The sequence below is a fragment of the Amblyomma mixtum genome, chromosome 1 (genome assembly GCF_055824585.1).
Source record: "Amblyomma mixtum isolate Tamu chromosome 1, ASM5582458v1, whole genome shotgun sequence".
NCBI classification, from domain to species: domain Eukaryota; kingdom Metazoa; phylum Arthropoda; class Arachnida; order Ixodida; family Ixodidae; genus Amblyomma; species Amblyomma mixtum.
The window spans coordinates 100,199,493-100,227,451 of NC_143012.1; the positions used below are offsets into that span (position 1 = coordinate 100,199,493).

The 27,959-nt window shown below is 44.3% G+C and overlaps 1 protein-coding gene across 1 annotated transcript in view; it reads right to left on the minus strand.

The window, feature by feature from the left end:
• LOC149367333 (protein O-mannosyl-transferase TMTC1-like) overlaps window positions 1-27,959 on the minus strand; it is a 228,414-nt gene that overhangs the window by 58,119 nt on the left and 142,336 nt on the right. Inside the window, exons 5-7 of the mRNA XM_089555018.1 lie at window positions 14,882-14,960; window positions 9,467-9,570; window positions 3,457-3,658 (exon numbers count right to left, since the gene is read on the minus strand). Of these exons, the coding sequence (XP_089411144.1) occupies window positions 3,457-3,658; window positions 9,467-9,570; window positions 14,882-14,960 (385 nt within the window). The remainder of the gene's footprint in view (window positions 1-3,456; window positions 3,659-9,466; window positions 9,571-14,881; window positions 14,961-27,959) is intronic.

Consider the following 27,959-nt stretch of genomic DNA (forward strand, 5'->3'; position numbering starts at 1 on the left):
GATGTTTTAACTACAAAACAAAGTCCGCGTAATAAAAAACAAAAACACAGTCGCAGCAGCGCTTCAAAAAGGAGTGTTCTCAAGGAAAATACATCTCTTTGATCAGAATAACACTTGGTATGTCATATTTAATGCTCTAATCTTTCCAGAATAAAACCATGAACTGCACAAAGTCGCGTTAACACGTATTGGCGGGCTAGTTGGTTAAGCATCTTGAATAAACAGCATGAACGACGACAAGCACAAGAGACACAGCGCTGACTAACAACTGAGGGTCTATTGCTGATCATACAAGTATAGGTACAGTCTTCGCCAAAAGTAACTGAGCACAGGTGGTTCGTTTCTTAGCCGCGTAGCGAAGCACTTACGGCAGCCCACAAGCTATGAATTTGTGTAAGGTAAGGTGAGCTCTTTTCCTCACGTTGTGAAACCTTTCGGTCTTTAGGGGTGCGGTAATGGCTCCCTTGTACAGCTGAGAAGCAAAAACCTGTTGCTGGGTTATTTTTGGCAAAGGAAGTACATAGATGTCGGCACTGTGAAAAGATATACAAAGTATACAAAGATATACAAAGTATACAAGTATGTATCTCATACTTGTATGAGCAGCAATAAACCCTCAGTTGTTACTCAGCGCTGTGTCGTCCGTTCCCTTGTCTCTTGTGCTTGTCGTCGTTCGCGCTGTTTAGTCAAGATGCACATAGTCATTATTTCGTTCCAAGGCTTAAGTCGAAGACTCGCTGGTTTCGGCTTAACTCTTTAAGCGCCAAACTGGGATTTTCACAAGAGCCCTTTTGTTCGACAATGACGTACCTGCGTCTGGCCGTAACGTGAGCTCTGCAACTTAAATTGCTCGCAGCTTTGCCCTCTAGCCTCTCTGAATGCGGCGCGTCAGCAATGCGGCCTCTTCCTGGGCAACACCTGCAGCCGGGGGCCAACGGGCGCTGTGGAACACGTCGTGTTTGTGGTCCCCGCCGTGGAGCGAGCGAGCGTGACCGGGAGAAATTGCTCGGCGGAAAATTGGATCGGCAAACCCCCCCCGTTGTCCCACCCCCTCGATTCTCCTTCGAGCGCAGAACCGGGCCCTCCTCCCGGTTCTCTTTCTCCCGGGGCACATTCGCTCTACGGCCGTGTTCTCCGCAACTGCGGCTAAGCAGGCTCTACCGCGGCACACGTACATCCGCTGGCCCAAACTCCTTATTCCTGGTTCGGTAAAAACATCTACGCACGCAAGGTCACGTGCACGTTAGGGGCACGTACGACAAAGGCGAACCGCGTGCTTCGCGAAAGCCGGCAGCGGTCGCAGGTCACGACAGCGGACGGCAAGTTGGACTTCTGTTTCGATTTCGCTATTGCATTAAAAACGTTTCAAACTATCTGGCAAAATACACTAGGCGAAACGACACAGCGCACACACGCTGAAAAAAAAAAAAAGAGACGGTAGAGAGCTCCTCTTGAGCGGATGTTTTAATCTTCTTTTTCTCTCTACAATACATGCCATCGTGCCAGCTTCTTGTGCTGCTTTTCTTTCTTATATTAAGAATGCTTGCCTCAGGCGGCGACTAAAAGGCTGCATTATCTCATTCTAAATGCCCTAGATAGAGTAAAAGGCGGATACATCACAGCGTTTTAGAGCAAACGCTAGAAGCAACTAGGCTCAGACAGCCATAAGATAAAGCGTGAAAAGCGTTGTGAACGAAGCTAAGAAAACATCATCTCTCAATATAGCCAAAAAGTTAGTTCCGAAAAACAAATTCATGGAGGTAATCAAAAGCTTCAATTAAGGCACCAAAGATATGTACTGCTACGAAGTATGAGTGCTTCCACAAATATATTGAAAGACCTAAATAACTAGGTGCACCGATTTTTAAGCGTAGAAAAGCTTTCCAAGTAAGTGCACTTTCAAATACCGAAGGCAAGGAATGCAAAAACCTCCTTTTCTGTTTATTTTAAAGCTGTCACGACACGCAAAGTCGAGCTTCAAGAACTTTGAGAAGCTATCGGCAGCGGAATCGGCACGACGCATCAAATAGGTTCACCAATATATCTCGCCGCCCGACGGCGCGTGCAGCCCATGCGACGATTGTTGTGATTGCTAGGGGTAACGGGATAGTGGGTAAAGAGATGCAGGAGTTACTGACAATGTGACTCCCAGAGGTCTAAAGCGACACAACAGAGTAGCCCTTATTAGACACAACAGAGTAGCACTTATGACATGCAAATTCCTCCAACAAGAACTAGTGATTACGAGGGAACACGCCGTCTTTTTTTTCTTAGGCACGTCTGCTGCACTTTCCTTCCCTACCGCGCTTCTAAGTCAGTGGAGCAAGCCGAGGACATTTGATTAAAGTTGTCTAAAACTAAACGCGCTGTGGTCGATGGGTTCTTGAGAAACTCCTGTCGTTGCCGCTCTTTTTGCTTTTTTCTGCTTTTTTCTCTCTCCACATAGCCTCTTGGGCATCGCCTGGCTATCCTCTCTGCATTTCCGTCCTTCTCTTTCTCTCCCTCTCTCTCTCTGTGCATTCGCAAAACTCATAAATCCCGCACGCTCATGTTTTGTTTCATTATGCACGTAACTGCTTCATGGGTTTAAGGCGGAACACGTACCATGTTTAACACAAATCAGAATTTCAAGGGAGAGGAAATGCGAATACAAGTGCTCATAGACAAATTGATTATCGAGTTCTGCCAACAAAGATGCTCCCTTTAGCAAAAATGAAATGTTTGTAAACACCGTTTATGTGTGTCGTCTTCATCTTCTCTTGGTCGCGTCATTCTGCGCTAGTTAAGACAGCTGATTTGACTGCCCAACTACTGCAATTTGTAGCCTTGGTATTTAAAAAATTGGCAGTAGTTTAGCTCTGGTTAAGCATGGAGGATTGCGAAAGCAACGAGGAGAGAGAGAGGCGATAGGGAGCGCGCGGCAGCGGCGGCGACCCCCGCTCGCTAGCTATGCGCCGCCACTGCTCATGCGCAGCTGGCGAGCGCGGCGGCGGCACCTCTGAGTCACCCGCGCAGCGATGGCGGCGGCGCGCCAGCTGTGCGCCGCATGACGTCAATGCTCCTCGCGCATGCGCAGTATGCCCTTTCCTCGCCTCCGCGAAATGGCTCGGCGACTAGCGTAGTGCTGCTTTCCCAACAAAAATTGAATACAGACGTCGCCAGAACCGGCTGTTTTAGAAGCAACTGCGGTAAATTCAGGACATTTTTTTTTCTCACGGAACATGAAGCTGAGGTACACTATCGCACTATCGTACCCATCCACATGGCGATGACGCATTCGTCTTTGCAGTTTACTTCACATGTATGAAACAAAATGCGTAAAATTTTCTACAGGATATCTAAGTTTTAATACGTACACCCTTTGCTTTTGATTTTTAGAAATAAAGAAACTTCAAAGCAGTTCTTACGATTGCCCCTTGACGTCAACCCTGATCAACGCACACAAAAGAAACTTACGATGTCCTTCTTGAGCGGCGTGAGGAGAGCCCGCCAGGCTAGCGCAGTGAGTGTTGCTAACAGTGCCAGAGTTGCCAGATTCCGTGGGTCCAGCGGCGACTGTACCAAAGGGATGCTTCCCATCTGCCAGTCATAGGACAGTGTCCGTGGGTAGATGGCAAGCCAGGCATTGAAGGCACACAGGTAGCTGTATGTCATGACCCTTCAGTTTTGCGCCAGGGGAGAGAAAGGCATTGCGTAATGAGTTGCATGAAACAGGAGTCGATTCCGGCATCACACTTTCGCGGAACAAGTGCGACGAGGAGGGCGCAAGCAAGCTGATTAAAGCTGACCGAACAAGGTTGGTACCGTGTACACATGACACAGCGACGCTGAGCCTGACTTAGTAAAGTCTTTGCGAATTGCAGCAGAAATAAAACCGGTACACAAGTGCGCATCTCACGGTATCCATGGGACAGTAGAGGGCAACACTCATCTTTTGAAACAAAGCGCATAAAATATTGCTTTGGTCAGAATGTTTAAAGGAAACCCCAAGGTGGAGTAGATTTGTAATAAGGGAGTAATTACTCATTGACATCCACCCGAGCGCAGCCATACGGCTACAAAGGTAAGCTATACAGATTTCTCAGAAACTTCGTAGTTGAAGAAAAATTCTTCCTGGTCCGGAGTTCAAACCCGGGACCACCACTTCACCGGAGCAGTGGTCCCGGGTTCGAACCCTGGACCAGGACGAATTTACTATGAAGTTTCTGAGCAAGCTGTACAGTTTACCTTTGTAGCCGTATGGCTTTACTCGGGTGGATGTCAATGAGTAATTACCCCTTATTATAAAGTATTGCTTGTGCAAGTTGTAGCTATAGTCAAGGAATGATAAATTATATACAAGAGAAATAAACATAACAAAAAACGTCAATTTTTTTTTTCAAGAAGGCCGGCTTATAGCCAAGATTACAAGTTCTGAGCTTTCAGGCAGGTGTTCACAAGTGTAATGTGGCTGTAAAGGTCCGCCGCAGCAACGGGCGGCCGTTGGGTATGCAAAGAAATTGCCACTTTTGTTTTGCTTCCTGTGCTATAGGCCCCGATGCTAATTTTCTCAGCAGGTTTTGCTTGAGATATTAGCCAGATCGGCAGCAAATTATTTATCTCCGTGCATTTGAGTACAAGTATACATAGGTGCGTAGTTTACACTAGAGTCAAACTGGCATCGACATGTCGACAACACTGTAGCCAAGACGGATCATGCATCGGGCTTTCTTTGCCGCAACACACGAAATTTTCCAGTAGCCTTTCGAGATCTGCGTTGTGAGACCAATGTATGGTCGATCTTAGAATATGCCTGCACTGTTTGGGATCCGCCAACTCTACGGAACATGTTTGCAGGCTTTGTCACTTCAAATTACGAACGGCGGTTAAACGCTACAAGAATAAAACAAGAATTCGACTACGCGCTGCTAGACGTTAGACGACGAAATTTATGACTAAAATATTTAATAGCGTAACCATTTACTGGTAAAGATAGAAAGCGACAAATATCCCTTACTATGTTCCAGAACTTACAGACCATCTAGAAGTGCGCAAACTTACTTGCCGTACAAACTTATATGAGACGTTATTCTTCCCCAAACCAATTTTAGAGTGGAACCAGTTGCCTCGCGATGTTGTCAGCGTTGTGTCGAATGATGTATTGTTTTCGGTGTAGAGTGTTGATTGTAGATCTGAGTATTCCTTTTATCGATGTTCATTGCTTTCGAGTCTTTTGTGTATAATGAGTATTTCACTACCGTGTCGCACGAACTCATGCGTTTTGGGTCTCTTTTGTAACTTTCTATCCCCTCCCAGTCGTCATCGCGACTCTTTGTTCGCCGTTGTGACACATCTGTCCACTGTCTTTGATTACAGCAACCTCAGTTACCAAGCGGATCTCTTGTTATTGCGAATAGTGGCTCACAGTGGCGACAGAGCTCGTCACCGTTCTTGGTTACGGTAACTTGAGTACAGCAAACGAAGTGACGCGGTGATTGCCAGAGCGAAGGTGCATTTGCAGATATCTTACCTACTTAGAACACAGTGCCTAGAGGCGGTGGCTCAGTGGATACGGTGCTCGGCTGCTGACCCAAAAGACGCGGGTTCGATCCCGGCCACGGCGGCCAAATTGCGATGCAGGCGAAATTCTAGAGGACCGTGTACTGTGCGACGTCAGTGCACGTTAAAAAATCCCAGGTGGACGAACCGGAGCCCTTCACTACGGCATCCCTCATAGCCTGAATCGCTTTGGGACGTTAAACCCTGAATAAACCAAACCAAATGAAAAATAGCCTTCGGTTACAATGATTTGACGACAGTGACGAGGTGAGTTTGGCCGTGAAGAAATGGGTACAGAACTGCAAGTCTGAGTTTTTTCAAGGAGGATTGAGGGCTTGGTTTTTACTTTGCGCTTTTTCACCGCTGGTGAAGGAAACTGCACAGCGCATTTTTCATGAACAGCGCAAGGGACGAGGACGTAGACAGAAGAGGAGAGACACAGCGCTGTGTCTGTCTACATCATAGTCCCATGTGCTTTTCATTAAACGATCAACCACCTAGCCTGCACCTTTTCTCTAGTATGCATATACTAGTACCTTTGTATTGCGCAAGATTTGCTCTAGAAGCATATAAGGTATGAACGGGGTATACCTGTTAATAATAAAACTTGTACTAACTGTTCCATTACTTTTAGTACAACCATATTAAGCTGAAGTGTTTCTTGAGCTTCTCTTGGTCAAGAGTATATTATTATATTGCATATGTTCCGCAGTCGATTTGGCACCAGCTAATCCTGAAAATGATAAGCTGGTGTCGTCAGAGAATTAAAAAAATGCATTATTCATTAATGTTCAATACGTTATTTATGCAAATATTCATCACGAAAGGCCAAGAATAATGCTTTAGGGAGACTGCCGTCCAGAGGTCTGAAAAACAGCTCAGACAGCCATTTAATTGTTGTTGGTGCTGCCGGTATTACACGTAAATATGCAATAGCCCTCATAATTGCTACAAAAACTACACTGCTCATGATTCATTCTGAGGGCATTACAATTAATCGACTGAACGCCTTTCAGCAGTTGATAAAACCTTCTACCGCACGTTGTATTCGCGACAGAAACACGAAGATTATTACACCTTCAGTAAAACATGAAGTATTGCATACAAGGTTTCTATGTCAAAAATAATTTTCTGTTCAGCCCTGTGAAACCACTTCGGCTGTTTTTGATGCGTGCACAATCCTGACTTTGCTAGAAATGTCTCGTTATAGAGAGAAAACCAATAATGAAACTTCTAGGCTGATTATTTTCCGCGTAAATTCTGCCGCAAAAGCAATGCTTTTCAGCAAAGAAATTTGACAGCGTGATTGACCAACAAGCAGATTTTATTTCGGTCGCCACGTACTCCTCTCAAATGTGTACGAGGGGGAGAAAGCTGGCCCTGCGACACAAACAATTTGCTACACCAACACTTACTATCACGATCAAAAGCTTACGGGATTGATTGATTGATTGATTGATTGATTGATTGATTGATTGATTGATTGATTGATTCAACAACACCAGGCGACAGTGCCGCGAAGTAGAGCTCGAATGAACTTTTTCCGAGAATGGGCGCCGGGAAATAATTTCGTCGCGGTAGTACCACTTAGAACCATTGAACAAGAACTAAATGAAAATTCACTGTTCATTTATTCATTTATGCCCGCCTACTGCAGTACCACATTATGGCATCGTATGAGGCAACAAAGGATCATGAAGTGCGAACAAATATGTCCTAAGCAACTTTCAAAATGCTAGAGAACACGTATCAAAAACATCGCAAAGGACGCAGTCTGGCAAAATCATGCAGTGGTCGTTAATTTCAATCAGTAGAATGATGCACTATTCACAGGGAGTTTTACAGTAGTAGGCGCGTTCGAAAAGTGTCGAACACGCTGGCTCTGAAGGTTTTTTAGGGCGAAAGCCTTGCTGTTTTTGTTCTGCGACGCTCCGCGAACTAAGCGCTTTTCGGAGATATTCATTAAGGAAGGGTACACTAGTCAAGTTTCTTATTGCAATAAGACAATAAGAAACTTGATTGAAGTAGCATCATACAAATGCTGGCAACTTGAAGACATAGGAAATATAGACGCCTGGCGAAACGGAACAATTTCTGCTGGTAATTTTCGCCCAGAACCGCAAAACTATTATTTTTGAGTCAGAGAGAATGATGCGATTCGGGAGTTCGGTGTTGACTGTAAATATTGATATAGCGCCTCATTCTATACGCGTCTGCAGTTTTCACCCAATAACTGTTGTAATTTTTTTAAATGCACCATTTTCTTGCAAAGCGGAAATCCTAATGAAGCAAAAGACACCTTCACTTTGATCTAATCGCCCGAACGGAGCTCTTTTATCTAGCGAGTTTCCTCCGGGTGAACCGGAAAATTGGTCTAATAGGCACTTTACTAACATCAATACCAATCCCGAGGCTAAGCTGTGTTTTTTCAGTGATACTCATTTACTTCGAGGTGAGACCTTTGAAGTATTTCAGTACGTCATCTCACTTCTTTCCCGAGTGCAAAACGCTTCTCATAGAGACGCCTAACGTGAATACGCTATAGACTACAGGTGGTTAGCAGTGACAGTAAAGGCAATGTTAACTCGATCATAATTCCCCTCGAGAAAGGGGGCGCCGTATAGGAATCGAGTGTATGAACATATGAACGGTTCTTCATGTGGACTACTTAATACTTTACTCTAGGGCTTTCGAATGAGAAGTTCAAGGATGAGTGTAAGTTGTAGTGGTAGCTATTTTAGAGAAGAGCCCAATTTGTGGCTTAGATCAAAAGGAGCTCTTTTGTCCAATAGGGTTTCATTTATGTATTCAACTATCAGTTTTATAAAACTCTATTAATTTTATAAAGCACAATAAGGCAACAACAGAGGATATTTATTTGAAACCGTTTGCAGACGAAGAGTCAGTAAAACATTTTGGAATACCCAATTTCAAGAAAGAATAAGCATATAAGGAAAACCATAACATAAAATAATGAATGCTTGAAAATTCTTTTGCACGAAACAAAGTGGAGGGTGAAGTGCATGCTGTGCAGTACTGAGAAACTCACTGTTGAGCTAAGGATAGCGTCTTGCTTGACCTTAAAGAAGTTTCTACTTAGAGCGCAAAAATGTCGTAGTAAAGTTTACAAGCATGAAAACGACACTCTCGCAAGCGCGCACTTCGTAACATTATGTGTCATGCAGGGTTCTTAAAGATGATATTTTAGGATGCATTGATATCCATAAGGCAGTGGTAAATCCAATGTGTACGCTGTGCGAACAAACGCTTCTCTTTTTATCGTTACCGTCATCGTTCTCAAAACTGAAAAAAATGCTTTACAGCTAGAGTCTAGTTTATTCCTATCTGAATATATCCAACACGCAAACAGTCCTACACAACTATTTACTGTAGGTTAAATATTAGAGAAAAGATTGGTTTATTGGGGTTTAACGTCCCAAAACTACTCAGGCTATGAGGGACGCCGTAGTGAAGGGCTCCGGAAATTTGGAACACCTGGGGTTCTTTAACGTGCACTGACATCGCACAGCACACGGGCCTCTAGAATTCCGCCTTCATCGAAATTCAGCCGCCGCTGCCGAGATCGAACCCGCGTCTTTCGGGTCAGCAGCCGAGCGCCGTAACCACTGAGCCACCGCGGCGGGGTTATTAGAGAAAAGAGGTGTTCATTTAATAGCACGTTCCTGAACAGGAATGCAAAAAATGTCCAGTTTTTTTACACGCTCACTATTTTCTTTCTCTTCGCAGCAGCGTCCAAGCATGATTATGCAAATATGGATCATTCAGCCTGGGCGCATTCGCTGCACCTATGCGCCCGTTTAATTCCAGCGCTGCCTTGGTTTCGTTGGGGATCCATTGCTTAAGTTACAGTCGTTATTCCGCTCCTCGCTAAAAGGCTGGCTATTTCCCTTCATGTCTGTCTTCTCACCTTGTGGAAAAGTGAGGCGAGAAAGAGGCCGGGTTGTCCATTTCTGAGAACTCCGGCAGGTTTCCGTGCAGAATCCAAATCCGGAAGGTCAACAGCACAGCTAACTGCGGAAAAAAGGACATTGCAGTAATTTTTGTACACACTTATACATCAAACTAATTTTTATACACATTTTTATACACAATTTTTATACATCTAAACCTTGGTGCCAAAAAAAAAATAGAGATCCAAATGGTTTTTGGTTTGGTTTTGTGGGGTTTAACGTCCCAAAGGGACTAAGGCTATGAGAGACGCCGTAGTGGAGGGCTCCGGAAATTTCGACCACCTGAGGTTCTTTAACGTGCACTGACATCGCACAGTACACGGGCCTTTAGAATTTCTCCTCCAAAGAAATTGTAGACGCCGCGGCCGGATGGTTTTGAAAAAGATCAGCTTGGGACGCTGAAGCTCTTTCGTAGCAGTTAAAATGTGCACACTTCACGGAATTCTTTCGAACGCAGAAAAGTGCCCTGTAATGGATAGGAGGACGTTTCTGACAAAGACGTTTCCCTGCGAGGTCGTTGAGCTTCACCTCGGAGTTTTGCCCCGATTCGAGATTTCAGAAGGAAGTCAACAAATCTTGGATGCAGAGTTGATTTGATACACTGCAACAGTACTCTCCCCAGTTGCTTAGGGAAGAGCACACCAACATATTTTGTAGCTTTTTCACGTATTTCCCAAGGCAGCATTTATAAAAAAAAAATCGGTTCACCAGGCTGGTACGGCGTGCAAATTTGAAAACCGCAACAAAGTTTAAAAACACTTTTGGCGAAACTATTTGCAGAAAGAGGTAAAAATGGTTTTGATAATGACAATGGTGTGCTTAACGAGCGTCCTTTACAAATTTTTCGGATCACATGCACGGCGCTTATAGATACTAGATTGTTGTTACCGTACTTATAGGTTGAGATTGTGGTTACTGTGACTGGCTTCTGCTGCAAGAGGGCAACTGAACTGAATCAGACTCTTATCTTACAACTAAACCAACATTGACAGAGTGTATTCTTTAATAAAAGTGACCACCTACGACATTTGCTAGCTTGTCAAATTTCTCGACAAAAATCGCATATGTACGACTTATGAGAAAAGGGATTCTCGACCTTCTGCACCCGCATACTGGTGTTATTTGCAGCAATATCTGCAGTGTTAAAGCTTCTGTCCTGTAGCACGCGGGCAGAGCGCTCACAATTTCTGTAACCCCTACGGCCGCCACAGCCTGACAAAAAATCTACAAATGAAGCACATCTTCAACTGAGGAGCGGCTAAGGAACTTGAGTAAAGCTTCAATTTGGGCGAGTTGGTAAGTATTCATCTCAGGGGGAACAGAGCAACAAAGGCAGGACAGACAGAAGACACGCGCTGACTAGCAACTGATTTTATTGAAAGACGGAACGTGGAATATATGCAGGAAAAAAAAGCAACAACAAAAACCTACTCAAATGAAACTATGTCATGTGGGAGGCAAGATATTCTATTTGTTTGTTATTCAATGTCACATAAGGGTGGCTGACGCACTTCGTTCCCTGATTGTGGATAAAATACGCTGCCATGACTTCGCCCGCCACCTTATCCTTGTCACCTTATCCTTGAGGACAAGGTGACGCGCGAAGTCATGGCAGCGTATTTTATCCACAATCAGGGAACAAATTACGTCATCCACCCTTCCGTGATATTGATTAACAAAGAAATAGACTATCTTGCCTCCCACATGACATAGCTTCATTTCACTAGGTTTTTGATGTTGTTTTTATTTCCTGCATATATTCCACGTTCTGTCTTTCAATAAAATCAGTTGCTAGTCAGCGCATGTCTTCTGCGTGTCTGGCCTTTGTTGCGCTGTTGCCCCCTAAGCTAAGGAAATTCTGGCATATTTACCAAGAAATCAGGAACAGCCCTTATAAAAATGATCTATAGACAGTCTATAAACTTCTTATTTACTCTATTGACTTCCTATATATATTGCTTTTTGTCTATTCATAGTCTATACAATGTCTATAGACAAAAGTCTACTAAAAGTGTATGGCCATAAATCTATAGATTGTCTATAGACTGTCTATGGAATTTGTATTGCCTATAGACTTTTGTCTATAGACAGTCTATAGACATTATAGACAGAAGTGTATAGACACTCTATAGAGTGTCTGAAACTTTTTTTGTAAGGGAGTGCACAGCACCTCAAGGAGAAAAACCAGTGCAACCCAATTAGAATATTGATCGCACTAAGAAGGACGGCCATTTGAAGCCAGCAAGGCTGCAAAGAATCAAAGTGGCACACACGTGGCCCCTCCGAGCACGAAGCTGTTGTTGTGCTTCGAGACGTGTCCTCGACTGCGCGGCCGGTCGAAGCGAAATTAGGGCCTAATTCCGCACCTCTCACCGCGCCCGGAATCGATCGGTGAGCCTCCCCGCTTCTCCCGCGAACGTGAGATAAGGCAGGCGCGAATAACGCTCTGTTTTTTTCCTTTATCTTCTTCCAGACAATACGCTCGCCTTCCAGCAAAATTTCACCTCTCGGTGCCTTGCCAGCGACTCTGGCTTCTGTCGTTTCCGCGTTGGGTTCTTGATTTTTTGTCGCGCTTGAATGATCTATGAAGTGACGCTCTGCTGTCCAGTAAAGTGTGCAGGAAGTTCGCCCCTACAACCGGTGCTGCTCTGAGCACCGCCAGAATCCGTAATCGCTAATTGATCCCTACACTCTATAAGCAAATACACCTATATGGGAGTAAAAAGGGTGTAAGATGTCCTCTAGCGCGCACCCCTTTCATAAAAGGGAGTGCAATAGGAGACAGATTACTCTCTTTTTACTCCTTTGTGTTTGGAGTGCACGTTGAGAGGTTATAGTAGTAGCGCTAAAAAACAGGGACGACAGGGTAGACGAAGACAGCACAGGCGCTAGCGCCTGTGCTGTCTTCGTCTACCCTGTGGTCCCTGTTTTTTAGCGCTACTACCATGTCCTCTCCATCCAAACACCAACTAGCCCAGCTTTTTTGCCTTAATTGAGTGTACGAACTTCCAATGTACCGTAGGATACTCGGCCACGCTTTCAACCGGCAACGCCGGCGGTTCTTTGGAGATTTCATTCGGCTCATCACGTATTATTTAAGGAGGGGTGATACTTTGAAATTAAGTTCCAAAATTTGGCTGTACAGCAGTAGCAATAAAACCTATGGTCATAAAATTTGAAAGGAATATTGAAGATCGACGCAGCTTGCAGTAGAGTCAAAAATTAGTTCTAAATTTTGAAGCAGGTTTTTATTTTTGTTTTTTACTTTTTTATACCTTTGTACCTTTTATTTAAGATCTACCACCCACAGAATATTCCAATTTTGTACAAAGGTAGCAACAAATGCTTGACAGAAGTGGAACTAGAATTATGTTCCTACAACGAAAACTAGATTTGTTACGTTTTCTTGCTTTTGCCGATGCATGAAAATTGCCACTTATGACCGGTCTTTTTATGATAGAAAAAATAAAAATGCACCTAGGCTATTGATTCTAGTTCCAGTTATGTAACTGCCACTAATTAACACCTCACAGAAGTTTTGTTTGCTTGTGCCCTATAGTTCCCGAGAAAACGGTACACAAACTTCCAAAAATGTTGTTTCGAGAAAAACGCCGGTAAAGTGTTTGAAAACATTTTTATTCTTCAAAAATTCCCTAGGCTGTAGTTTTTTAAAGTGGCAGCATCGTCATATCCTTTCTCTTTCTTTCTTCGGTCCTTTCTTTCCTGTTTCGCTTCAGATCTCAGCTTGAAATCATTTTTTTTTACCCTCCGTCTGTCTATAGATGCTAGCGTTGACACACACAGAGGCCCAGGGGTGGCTCCCAAATGTTTCAGCACCCTTCCTCGCGCTACATTTCCGTCATTAAAGCATGTAATTGCATCATCGACAGCTGTCTCAACTGTTTTGAGACTGGCAAAGATAGTTTTAGGACACCTCACCCAGATTCATTGTTAGTACATCGACCGCACAAGGGGACAGCGTCAAAGTTTAGCGCGCAGCCATAAACAAAAGAGAAACAGAAGGAGTCCTAGTGGCTTAAAAATGTACTACTGACAAGAATAAATTAAAAACCGAAACCGAAACCTTCAGAGCATTGACTTTCTGCACGTATCGGAAACGAAGAGATTGCGTCGAGATCACAGTGGAGATCAGTGGTCGAGACACACCCACTTTTCCTGTCAACGTGTTGAAGAAAAATGACAATAAAATATTTTTGAAACAGCGAATACCGAAGTGAAATATATTTTCTGAAAGACAAAGAAATTCTCTATCAGATGATTGAAAAATCTCAAAACTGAATTTTTTGACCAAACAGTCTCACCTTAATGCTTTCCAGTTTCTTAGCTATAAGTAAGTTCGTTTTGCAAATATACCGAGTAAAAGACTTTTCAACAGCAAGAGCAGCTCGAATTCGTGGCTGCTGGCTGTACCTCACTTGACATGGTAATGACGCCATTTATATCGCTGCCATAACAATGGGACGCGGGTTCAAGTGAGTACAAAAATTGGAATACATACTGCGACGCCGTCAACATGTATGCAAAGCCCGCCAATAAGAAAAGGTAATTTTTGTTCCGCACGTAGAGTGCGAAAATTCTTGCTGTATTTGTCTCTTTCTTAGTCCCGTCCTTTGTGCGCTGTGCCTTCAATTTGAAAATTCTTCGTAGCGGAGGAAGCGGCGCTGAACGCAAACATCGGCAGAATTGAGGTCAAGGAAACGGCTAAATCAGAAACTGAATAGCGTGGACACACTACTTCACAAAGCGGGGTACCTTTGCCGAGAGGATAAAAACGGAGAAGGCGGCACTAAGGAAAAGCTGAAGTTCGGCCTACATCAACAGTTCACCGCTTTCTAATGACGTGGACTGTTGTGGAACGTACAGGTTCTTTCAATTATTAACGGCAAAAAGTGGAATAAATGTATCGGTAGCTCCAGTTGTTTCCGCAGGTGCATCGCGGGGCGTCAAACCCCCCCTTTTTTTGAGCGCAGCACATCGACAATAAGTTAGTCCGCCTCTCTTTCCCAAAACCGTGCTCACAAAGACCTTTTAGGTCTCTCCATCACGAGTTTTATTCACGTGACGGGATAAGACATAATATATTTGAGTCCAACTGTCTGACCAATGAACCCGCATCTTGCTTTTCGAGAAACATATACATAGCGAGAAAGAGCCCTAGAAACAATGACTATTCAGAGCAGATATGCCACAAGTTGTCTTCACTGTCTCTTTAGAGGACACTCAACAGAGGCAACTCTAGGAGGCTTGCACGGGATCCCACCGGATCGCACCGATAAGACCTTGGGATCTGAAGCCTACGTGATTCGCTTTCCCAAGTCGCATCTGAGAAGTGAACGAGAGTATATACTTACTAACGCAGTCAGCGTCACCAACTGGAAGTCCCGAACGCTTCTGCGGGCAATGTCCTGAATGTAATGACGGCAGCAGCTCCTGTGAAAGATAAAATGGGAAGAAAGCAAAACTTCAACGAGCCGTATTAGGCAGGGGTTATTCATAAATTCATGTATAAATAATTAAAATACTCGTGCAAATGTAGCTCCTACGCTTTACACGCCCCTTTATATAGTACTCTATAGAAGACATCGCACTCGAAGAGAAGGGCTTGAGAGCTAGCGAGCAGTCGGTAGTCATGTGACTTGCATGCAGAGGGCAAAACGCTTTCTAGAACACGTTCTTGCGTATTTCTTGCTGAAAACGTGGTATCTAGCGGTAACATTTGATTAAAACTGTCTGGACGCAGGCACGTGCACATAAACTCATAGGATTCCATCATATTTTGCACTCTTAGCCACAGAGGCTTTGAGAATTACGCAACGCTCACTCGGTCGTTCTATTTGTGTTCTGCCCTCTGTACGTTCCTCCTCAGTCGTTGCATCCAGAGTGCACAGATTGTGCATTTTCTGACATTTTCTTTCAAGGAATAACAAATTTAATACTCCGCAATTTTTTTTACCTTTTAGAAAATGATGGCAGTTAAATTTTACAAAACTGCGAACTGCCCTCTAAAATGACCTGCTTCCTTAGTGAATAACAGGGGAAACAGACTTTGATGGGCTGGCATCTCGGCAGCCTTAGAACACCAGAAGTTTCTCGCTTTACATGGGCAAGGTTTTTAGAAAACCTTGCCATTGCTATGCTGGTGGGTACCTTACATTCCAAGCTATATCGGGGCAACTACCACAAGCAAAAATGTTGCTTAAGCACTCAGCGGGGCGGAGAAAATCGGCAAGATTCTGGCAAATGCCGACACTAGAAACTGACAAGCAAATTCTTTTTCTTCGCTGTGCCGTACTCCGTAATAGAACCTATAAGTCCAGGTGTGCGCACAATCGAAAGGGTGGCGTGGGAAGGAAAAATTTGGCTGTCTTGGTCTATTTGGCTCCATTGGGTTGGGAGTGCCGTGCCCCGGGAAAAACATAACAGCTTGCAAAACTGACGGCGCCTCTGCAAAATTACGAGTATTAAGAATTCGAACAATGCTGCTCGAGTTCACCCATTTAGAAGCTATTGCGCCAAAGAATCGAGTCCATTCCACACGTTTAAAAATAATTCGCCCTCCAGATAAATTATTGCCAATTTGTTTTGATTACTGATTAGTTCCAATCATGCGCATTAACAGCGATTTTTTTATGCCGAGGAGGCAGTTTCTTCATATATTTTTTATTATTACTTTTATTTATAATTGGAGAGACATGGGAGAGGCCTTTGCCCTGCAGTGGGCGTAGTCAGGCTGATGATGACGATGATGACAAGGGATACCTCATAGAGTCTTTGGCTCTTAGACCCCTTTCTGTATTCTGAACATGTTCTGTAATATCGCTCATGCAATAAGAAACGTTCACTTCTAAAAATGCACAGGAATCTGCCAGTAACGCGCTCTGAGATCCACAGAAGAAAAGAAAAGGAAGTGAAGAAGGAGAGCTGTCAATGGCTTCCTCCACACGAGGTAGCCCATGTCTACTATTTTATTCATGGTTCCCTGCGTGCAGTAGTACAAAAATCCATCAGGCGCTCGGTAAATGTTTTCAACAGACTGCTGTCACTATGTCTGGCTTAAATGTCCGCATTCATACCATAAAATCTAGTGAAAACCTCTAAGAAAATGCGCTAAATGGTTGATACTAAATAAATTGCCAAGGTTCGCAATTATTCGAAACAGTGCAATGTGAATATTCTGTAGTACATTTACTCTCCAATTTCATATGACACTACGCGTCAAGTGGGCTTCGAATATTCCGAAATGACAGTAATATTAGAGACAAAACGTATTTCACCGCTTGCATTGACAAGCATAAAACATCTTTTTCACTGGAAGGGATATTCAAGCCTAAACTGCAGCGATACATCACATCATCACATCACTTTATTTTCCTTAAAGACCCCTTGCGGGGTGTTACATAAGGGGTGGGTTTTTATGAAGTACAGGTGTTCAATGCAGTCACGAATGTTCCAGGGCAGGTGATGGCAGCGATATCGTGGGGAAGGCCGTTCCAGTCAGCTTCTACTCGTAAAAAAAAAATGAATTAGAGAAAACAGTAGTACGGGCACGTGGGCGCAAAACTTGAAGAGGGTGACTGATGCGATGGGATCTGCGCGACGGGGGTGCGCAGATGTTGGGTTCTTCTCTGAGTGGCGAATAAAAAAACTTGTGAAATAAGACGAGACTGGCAGTGCGACGGCGAGCAGAAAGATTAGATAGATCTGGTTGCAATTATAGAGATGATATGCTAACGTCGTATGAATACGAGGAACGAATGAATCTGGTGGCTCTGTTCTGCACAGCTTCGAGGGCGTTTGTTAGATATGCTTGGTGAGGGTTCCAGATGGCCGATGCGATTTCCCGTTTAGTTCTGATGATATGCATTTCCCCTACATTGTTACACATTTGTAACTAAGTATTCGTGTTTAATGCTCACTCAATAAATGTTTCGTTCCCACGCTCCCGCTTGTATCGCGCTTTTTCTTCAGTTTGAAATACACGGCATTTGTTCGGAGGCAGAGCAGCTTAAACCCTCAAAGGCGAGATAATGGCCTAGTGAAGTAGGTTCATTTCTTTTTTTGCATTGAAATTGCACATCGGCCAGATCGCGCGTATAAAAACATGCCAGCAGCAACGACCGCCAATTTCCTAAGCCGACTGGCTTATCGATTGGCCTCCTAAGAAAGGAGAAAAGTAAACAAGATTCCTTCGGCAAAGGGAGGGGGGGTCTTCTGGAACACGACAGCTTGCACACGTGTCTGTGTTTGATAAGAAAAAACGGGAAAAAATAAAAGCGTTAAAACCAAAAAACAAGATGGAACGAAAGAAAGCTTTCATTTTTTTTTTTTTTTGAACGAACGCCTAGCACGACGAGCTCGCAACGGAAGAAAATTACACTGGAGCGAGCACGAACGCGAACGAGTGCCTTCTAAAAACAGACGCTAAATCAGACTCTCGATTCGACCAGCGGCGAGGGAACCAGCAAATGAGCTTCCTGTGCGAGCCGAGTTTGTTGTGCTTCGTTTGTTAAGGTTTTTCCATGTACCCTTGTGGTTGTTTTGTTTCTTGCACAAGCCGTGTATTGTAGCAACTTTCATAAATCTTTCTTGTCCAGTCCCTAGCGCATCTTGCGCGGAGTAACTTCGTTTATCAATGCAACGTTATCTTTCGACCAGATTTATTTTCTTCGCTCACCTATAATTTTGACGCAAGCGAGCAGTTTTTTTATTCGCACGTCCTACTTCCAGCCGACGGGGAAAAAAACAACTCTTTTCTTTTGCTATTCAAGTGGTACTTGTGTCAGGAGCGGAAATAAACAAACTCCATTTCACAACAGCTGCACGCATCAAAGAGCCAAAGGACAACGCGAGCTTACAACTATAGTAGGATACAACTTAAAAAAAAACAGCAGTTGCTAACACTGCGCCGTGCTCCGCGGCGTCCTGTATTACTGCGCTGGCCAGTCGCAACAGTAAATAAAATCAGCGTTTTAATGTTTGACTACATCAAACAATACGCGTATCTAAATTCTAGAGCTCGTAACTTTTTTCTTGTGCTAAGCTTCTTGTTCACGTAACAAGAAATGTTTCAGCCACAGACTACTTTTTCGCCGTGGAGGAATTCTGTGCTCGGAGGCTGAGTGTGGGCGGAGCTTCACTGCAGACTTGAGCTGTATCCGACTATAGCCACATTGCGCTGCCGACGCTTCGCGGCCCACGGCGTTAGAAACTACCCAGTGCGTGCTTCCGAGAATCGATACGCTTCGCTTACTTTTCCGTCCTGCGAGCATTTCAGAATGCCCTAGTCGTTCCTGCCTCAAACAGCAAACCAAAAGAAGCCAGGTAAAACCTAAAGCGAAAATCGGTGTTAATGATCGTGTTTCCAATTCTGTTTTTCAACAAAAAAGATTCCATGCTCCTAATAACCGATAAATACCTTCACCATGTGGGACTCTTTTTTTTTGTTTGGTTTATGGAGGTTTAACGTCCCAAAGCGACTCAGGCTATGAGGGACGCCGTAGTGAAGGGCTCAGAAAGTTTCGACCACCTGGGGTTCTTTAACGTGCACTGACATCGCACAGTACACAGGCCTCAAGTATTGGAAAGCGCGATGCCTTTTTTCAAGGTAGGCAAAAAAGTCGCTCAGACAAGATACTAGGCATCAGGTTATGTAGACTACTTTCAGTATTTCGCAAGCACCGGTGTGGTGCACAAAAAAGCGAAGAATCGGTGTTAACGACCGTATTTCCAGTTCTGGCTTTCAACAAAAAAGATACCATGCTCCGAAGACCTGCTAAAAACCTTGATCACGTGGGGCTCTTTTTTTTGGTTTGGTTTAGGGGGGTTCGACGTCCCAAAGCCACTCAGGCTATGAGGGACGCCGTAGTGGAGGGCTCCGGAAATTTCGACCACCTGGGGTTCTTTAATGCACTGACATCGTACAGTACAGAGGGCAAAACGAATGTCTAGAACACGTTCTGAGCGTGTTTCGGACTCAATACGCGATAGCTAGGGATAAGATTTGGTTAAAAATGGTCTGGATGTAAACATGTGCAGCTAAACTCATAGAATTTTATCGTCATTTTTTGCCTTCTTAGTCGCAGCGGCTTTGGGAGCTGTGGAACACACAGTTTGGTTGTTCTAGGCATGTGTTTTGCCTTCTGTACACAGGCCTCAAGTATTAGAAAACGCCATGCCTCTCTTCAAGATGGTCAAGAAATAAGTCGATCCGACAGGATGCTAGCCATCAAGTTATACAGACTCCTTTCTGTATTTCGCAAGCACCAGCGTGGTGCACAAAGGCTCACCACAGACAGAACGTCATCGGGGGCAAATATTGGTCAACGTTTATTGTGCACGCCTTCTGAAAGCGCACTGCGGCCAAGGGATCTATAGCATTGTTCACCGACTGTCGTAAAGCCGCTGGCGGAAAATTATAGCGCAATCGGTCAGTCTCTAAAGATACGGTATCCAGTCTAAAGACGCTATGCCCTCAGGAAAAATGAGAGGCAGTCCTCGGCTTCTTGGCTAAGAATCAGTTATAAACCAGGATTCATGGTAAATTCTTTTGTATCTATACCACCCCATCATGCTGCCAGGTGCATCTTTCGGTAAGCGCTACGCGTTGACAGCTGGGCTAGTCGCTCGTTTCTAATACCCGTCCCAGCCAACCATGAATATTCGGAGGATGTCCACATATGGTCTTAACGTCTTATGTCATTTGTTGATATTCTGTGCATATTATGTGAACTACTGCATGTGGATATCAACAAGTAAATATCCACACAATATCTTAGGATGTTTTTAGTAAGATATAAAGAGAAGTGGTGGGAACATCATTGCAGCTCAAGACATTTTATTTTTATGGGCCCATATTAAAGTACTGTGTGTACTGTCTTTTTTAATTATGTGCATACATCATGCTTTCTATAACTTAGGCCACAGCATTGTTGTTGCAATGTGTATCTCGGACAGTTAAATCATGTTCCTGGCTAAAGACATTCCATGAAATGAATTTGAATGTCTCTCTTACCAGTGGTATTTTTCCACTGCAGAGCTGTCCCACAGACGTCTAACTACTACAGATAATTTTTCCATTATTATATGCATTGTATTTCTCAAGGCATCCTATTAATATATGTTTCCGGGTGAAGAGGAGTGTATGGTAGAAGTGAAAGCATGTTTTCAGCAACGTGTTTAGTCAGCGGCATAATTATTTAAATTATCCACTCACCACATCACCAACATACAGATATCATGCATGTCACAGATGTGGAAACAGCACGTGTAAGTATGCTTACATGTGTGCACTAACACATGCATGTTATTTGATTACATGCCTTTGCAAGGCTAAGATTTGGTCCACAAAGGCATCTGATGATCTGCCTCAAGAGATATATTTTATTGCGACATGATCACTATTCAAAAAGACGTACACATCACAGTCCATAGTAGAATACAAAGCATTATAAGGCTTCACAAGAAACAAAGATGTAGTTTACAGAACTATACAAGAACATTTCTGTTAAAGGGACACTCAGGAGAAATTGAAGTTGGCTTGTATCGACAGAATACCAGCTCCTGATTACAAAAACGCCACTCATACTGACAACAAAGCTCTTGTAACGTAGAAAAGAGCAAGAACAAAAATACAGGTATCGCCGCCACAGGCCAAACTCGCAAGTACAAGCATGATGACGTCATAGGACAAAGCAGTGTTGCTAGAACCAATGGTTCTAGCAACTCTAGGACCCGAGAAGCCACAAAAATCCCTGAGGCGCAGCCAATGCATGCGCAAATCTCCTTGACGTCGCCAGATGGCGCCACGTGCCCGGCAGCTACGCGCGCTCCTGAAGCATCGGGACCAATCAGCGCCTGTTTTCCGGCGGTAGGCGGGCTCCCGGTATTCCGCTAGCGGTAACAAGGATACATGGTATGCTAAAGGTGTCTCTTTGCGAGAACTTCGTTGACGACTTCGAGAACGAGATCCATCGTAACGCTGGCAAGACGCCAGTGCAAACGTAATCGAAGCGATTGTAGCGACGGCCGCAATAGCCGATAGATGCCTTCAACGTGCGGCTGGCGGTAGCTTTCTTTTCGGCTGCTGCTAGGCCGCACTGCTGGCCGCCAGAAATCACGGAGTCTGCGGTACGTCATGCGCACGTCATGTTTCACGTCACTTGGTCCTGTGTCGTTATAGGAGAATTCCAAGTTTGAATCAGAGCGGCGGGAAAAAGTTTTTCAACTTCGAATCCAAATTTCTTAGAAATAAATGCATCTTTTGCTGCCGGCCAAGTGGCAACAAAGCCATGGCATGCCGAACTATCGGATTTTACTATAAAAAAATATTAATAGTGCTCTCCTCAGTGTCCCTTTAAGTATTAAACATGAACAAGATGGTTTATGGTGAACGTCCCAAAGCGACTCAGGTTATGAGGGATGCTGTAGTGGAGGTATCCGGATAATTTCGACCACCTGTGGCTCTTTAAAGTGCACTGACAACGCACAGTGCACGGGCACTGTGCGTTTTGACATTGTCAAAAGCCGTTAAAGAACGCCGGCCAGGGTCTGTGAATAAGAAGTTACAATCTTACACATGTAGCAACGGAAGAACAACTGACTTGCGTCCAAAAGGCAGCGAGACTGCTTTTTTGACGTTATTAATTGGCCAGTGCCTTGATTCGGACAGCTCAGACACAATAACAACACCAAGCCTTGATGATTCTAGAGGTTCTGTGTAAAGGTTCTCTTGCACCAGGAATTCACAACCAATCACAACTGGGGAGGATGTGTTCTCGTCAAAGGCAAAGTTATTTGCCAGAATGACGCGGTCATTAATAATGCAGCAGTTGTCCGGACTGCTGCAACTCAGATTAAAGTTGCTGGTTTTGAGAGTTGAATATTCAGGTGCCTTGCACCCTGGAGGCAGCAGCCTTTTTTCATGTGCTCCTGTGAAATTGTATTTATTGCTAACACCACACAGTTGAGACTCTGCCTGGGCTTGTTCTTTTTCGACCATCCTGCAGTAGAGCTGTTGCAGCAAAGCTCCTGGTTTGCGGAGTTCTCTTTTAATTTGCTGCAGACAATATTCAAAGGGAAATGCACTAAAATTGTCAAGGCAACCAAAATGGCGAACATCGTCTGCAAGGTGAAGGAGGCAGTGCACATTAAAAGACACTTGTTCTTGGCCATAATATTTTTCAAAAGTGCTCACAAAACATTCTAGCAGGAGCTGTGCATATGATGCCTGTTCGGTGCAGAGGTCCTTGTTAAGAAGCACGGCGATGGCACAGTGAAATACAAGAAAGTTTGAATACAGTGGAGTTGGCAAAATGTCATTGAGAACAACAGGTCCAGTATACAGCAGGAAAAGGCGAAGCTCGGTGGCCTTCCACCTGTCGAATTCCGTTAATGCCCTGCCTTTTCGTACGAACTCTGCTGGCACATATTTGCTGGCATGCAAGATTTTCTCGGACAATTCCTTTCGGGAAGTGGGCCCAATGCGAGCTGTCAGTGGTCCAGACAGCCATAGCTGAATTAGCTTCCTCACAACACCTAAACAGACCATGTGCATGTAATCAAAAGGGATATCTCTGACTGCATCTATTGGCAGTCTCAACAAAAGTGATGCCCCACGATGGTGATCCTCATCTGTCTGATCTCTAAAAGAGGAATTTGTCCTTGGTGTAGAAGCTACTGGTGGCAGAGTCACCCTGCCATTTACATATTTGCCTTCCGCAGTGCAGCGTGGGCAACAGGAGTAGCCTGTATGCGATTTAGTCTTCATGACAAAAGCTCTGGCAGGAGCGTCACAAACAAAGCTGTGAATCTGTACACAGTAGTTTGAACCGTTCATGGTGATGCCATCCTGTATTAATGCCAACAGCTCATCGACAAACTGCGAAAGAAATTCATTTGCATCAGGTGGCTTTGTGTCGCCTGCAAAGACCCCAACAGGAAACAGGTCCTGTCCTTTACAGTTCGTGACCAGACACAATACTGGCCAAATCTGAGTGCGAGAACTTTTCGAAACCGGAAGGCCATCGATATTGAAGTATAGACAGATGGTTGATGGCATACTGTCCACTGTTTTGAGAGCTTGTTGTAGACCTCTCAACAAACCAAAAAAGCAGTACTTGCCAGAGCCCATATCAACAATCTTGGCTCCGGGCTGTCTAGGGGTTTTCAAAAGGGCGCGGGCATCACTTGGCAGTTCACTGAAACACTGATGCTTTTTCAGTATTCTTAGCAACGAAGTTACAGCAGTCTGTCTGATGCGGTGAGAGACTGCCCAGCTCTGAAGACTTTTGGTAAAGCTGCTTACAGAATTGCCTATTCCAGGTTCTTCTGCATGGCTTGTCACACTGCTTTCTTCGGTGCCTTCCGACTTATTGGCGTCGACTAGGTCCCAGTCATCTGGCTGCGTAGATGTATGTGGCACAAGATGTTCTGCCTCGCTAGGAACAGTTGGGTAGTCGCTAGCAATGGCCAGGTCCTCGACGAGCGCATTTGATGCGTTAGCCAATTCAGGGCCTGAATGTTCGCTTGACTGATCAATCCGGCTTTCAGATGAACCATGTTTAATTTGTGGATTCTGAAGGTCCTGCATTACGGCGGAAACACGTTTTGCTTGATGCCACGCTTTCTTCGTGAGCGAGCGCTTGTCCTTAGCCTTTGGCATGATTGCTGTACAGATATGTAAAGACGTGCAACACGTCTCTAGCAGCAGTAGTTGTGTTGCTTAAGTTGCCAGTGATGAAACTCGAGATGATGCACTTGCGAATATCGTAAAGAAAGTGCAGAACTGTCCAGTCGGATTTTCTCAGTCAAGCCTGTCTGTCGGGCGTTGCTGGTCGGGCGCGCGCGAACACACACAGACACACGCGCGCGCGCGTGCGCCACACAAGCACATACACAAACGGAGCTAAGTCACGCAGCACAGCTGCACAACCAACACAAGTGAAAATAACACAATGGCCAGACTATCTGCACAAACTCGATCGTTCCAGCAAAGTACAAAAACGTTGGCTCAGCCGACACCGGTAGACAAAATAATTCTTGCTGCACAGAACCGACTGCAGATTCAAACGACGCCTGAAACTACGCAGAAGCTCACTTTTAACACTAGCCTTGCCTGTTCCCAGGTAATCTAGTACGTTGCCTGTTCCAGCGTGTCTGCCATGTTGTTTGCTGACATCTATGGAAGCGTCTTTCGGCTCAACTTCTGATTCGTCTTGGCTGGTGAGAGACCGCACTAAAATATTTGCAAACAAAAGTATTATTTTTATAACAAATATTAATTGATGAAATGCGAGTATTTTTGCCATACTATGAAAATAAACGCGCAGTCGATGATGTTGCTGCTGTTAAACATCTGTAAAAGTAGAAAAAGTTTTGTGCGGCGTTACAAGCTGATCGTAGCCAAGACAAGCTTTAACTAAGATCGACTGGCAGGTTTACGTGCTAGTGCAAACCACGCTTGATTTGCAGCTTGCACGTGTGGCGGTGTTTGGTTCACGTTGCTTCCCGCATTTGCGAAAAGGTTGGTATTCTTTTCTCTTGCCATTTTACTAGCACCAAATAAAGGTCATTTTAGCCTTGGACACGCAGTCATGCAATCTTGCGTTGTGTTTGTGTATCCGATTTTGCGGGGCAACTAGGGAAAGAATGGCTAAAAGAAAATTGAACCAACTATTATAGAGTTTGAGTTATTTCATAATTTGCTCGTGACAAGCTGCAAGTTCTGTCCCGGCCTTCTCATTTATAGTTTCCGACTCTCGTATTTGGGTTGTTATGCTGCCTGTGTGATTAAGGGTTTCAAAAACTTAATTATTTCGGTGTCCACATGCTGTGACAGCTATCATGTTCCTCTCATATGTGACATGCAAAAATGTATTGATTGATTTGTTTCTTTTTAGATGTTTGCCATCGTAGAATTTTTGAGCTCGGAAGAAGTTGAAGTCGTGCCGTCTTCCTGGGTTGACGACGGCATGTGTTCCTGGCCCGGGGGAAAAACGGAGCGAATAACCAAGCTTATTAAAGCTTCAGCCAAGCCAGACGCATCCTGGGCGACACACGCGGCCACAGTGAAAGGCATTTTCTGTAAGTTTTGAACGAATATTATCGGTGCATAAACATGCTTGCCGAATTGCTTCTGTCTAAATAAGTTGCGATCTTGACACCGGTTAAAGCTTGTGAAATTCATTTTAGAGCTGTCTCTTGTGTTGTAAAAAGTCTCAAGTCACGTTTGAGCTCGGACCGATAGCATTGTGTTAATTTCGACCGGTGTTATTGATCTTTAACGTGCGTGACATTACACAGCACGTGGGCATTTATGCATTTCGCTTCCATCGAAATGCTGTCGCCGCGGCCAAGAAATGAGCCCGCAACTTCATGCACGGCTGCCAAGTGCCGTTAACAGGTTGAAATTTTTCGTTACAGGATTCAACAGAATGGCAAAAGAGACGGCACATTGGCCCTTAACTTTGCAGAGACGACACACTGGCCCTTTACTTTGCATGCAGGGAATGGTGTGTGGTCGCCATCAGCATTGCACACTTGGATTTTTTATTCAAGGCGGGAACATTTCTATGTTTAAGGAAGGGAATGCTTGTAGATGGGTTGTGACTTAGCTATGTGTAGGTTTTGAATTAAGTTTTGTGTTGTTGCTATATCTGCTGACTAATTAACCTCATTGAATCTCAGTTTCGTGTTTATAATAAGTCAGAGTGCTAGTTCACTAGCTGGGGTCTGTACATTGCAAAAACATCATTATTTTTGTATCGGTATGTCAAATTTGTTTTTTGTTCTGTTTTTAGCAACATACGAAGGTGCAAGAAAACGGCTCGACAGAGCACAATTCACGTCAGACTTGGCCTCAAGTGACGAGGAAAACAGGAGGCGCAACATTCACAAACCTAAGCGGTTTTTGGTAGAGTCAGACTCCGATGAGCCTAGTCCACCAAAACGGAAGCAGAAAAAGGCAGCACCTGCTCTACGTGAGACATACCCCGCAGTGCCGCCAGAATTTCCGGTATCACGCACATCAGGTCAGTACGATCTGGTTTGCTGGGTCGAGGCATGTCAAATCCCATTGGCATGTATAGGCCTGCCACAATAATGGTCATTAATACTTAAGGACACTTTTTAATTTTGTTTCAGGTGGCACATCACAGCCTCATGGCAACACATCTGCAAGAGACATTGCATATGGTATTTACTTTTTGTGGTATTGAAAGTATGAGTGAGCTTGGCTGACACTCGTGAAATTTTGCTTTCAGATGCCAGTCAGTGCAATGCAACGATAAACATTACTGGCAGAACAGGTTAGTTTGAACTAGCTTTATTGTTTTTATGAAAAAGGCCTGGTGTCTAATCTTCTTTGTACTCTGCAGCGTGCCCACAAGTGCCTGACACCATCCCGCAAGGAGGTAAGTTTCACGCAATGCCTTTGTGATGTAAATTTTTGAGTCAGCATTACTTTTGTTGTTCTTACGTAATCATATTTTACTGATTCCATAGAAGCCTCACGTCCTATGCTCTCTTATGTCCACTTCTAGAATTCCAGAGGCAGGTACTGCGCAACATGCAAGTGCTGAGGCTCATGATAGAGCAACTCAGCGATCGGGTGGGCAAGCTGTCCCCAGAGCACCATACTGAGAACCTTAACCCAATGCCTGCATTGGTGACAGAAGCGTTCAATGATTTGGAGCACTTCTTGAAATTTGACTGTGACTCCAAGGCAGTCAAAGAGCAACTGGTAAGACCCCATTGTGCACAATGAAATGAAAGATTTGTTAACTGAAAACAGCTGAAGGGGACGAGCTGCAGAGAATGATCAATCACCTAGACAGACAAAGCACGACGGTGGATCTAAAAATCAATATGCAGAGAACTAAAGCGATGTTCAACAGTCTCGGAAGGGAACAGAAGTTTACCATAGGTAGCGAGGCGGCCGAAGTAGTAAGGAAATACGTCTACCTAAGGCAGGTAGTGACCGCAGATACAGAATACAGACCACGAGAGTGAAGTAACTAGAATAAGAATGGGGTGGAACGGCATTTGGCACATACTCTCACATTATGGACGGCAACTTATCAGTATGCCTCAGGAGGAGAGTGTATAATAGCTGTATCTTATTGGACCGCACCTATGGGGCAGAAACGTGGAGGCTAACAGAAAGGGTCCAACTTAAAATGTGGACAATGCTTCAAGCCATGGAAAGAAAAAGGATAGGTGAAATGCTAAGAGACAGGAAGAGAGCAGAATGGTTCATGGAACAAACGGGAGTTCGTGACATCCTAGTTGCAATCAAGAAGTGGGCATGGGCGGGGCATGTAATGAGAAGGCAGGATAACCAATACTCATTGAGGATAACAGAATGGATTCCAAGAGGAGGTAAGAGTAGCAGGGGATAGCAGAAAGTTAGATGGCAAAATGAGGTTAAAAAGT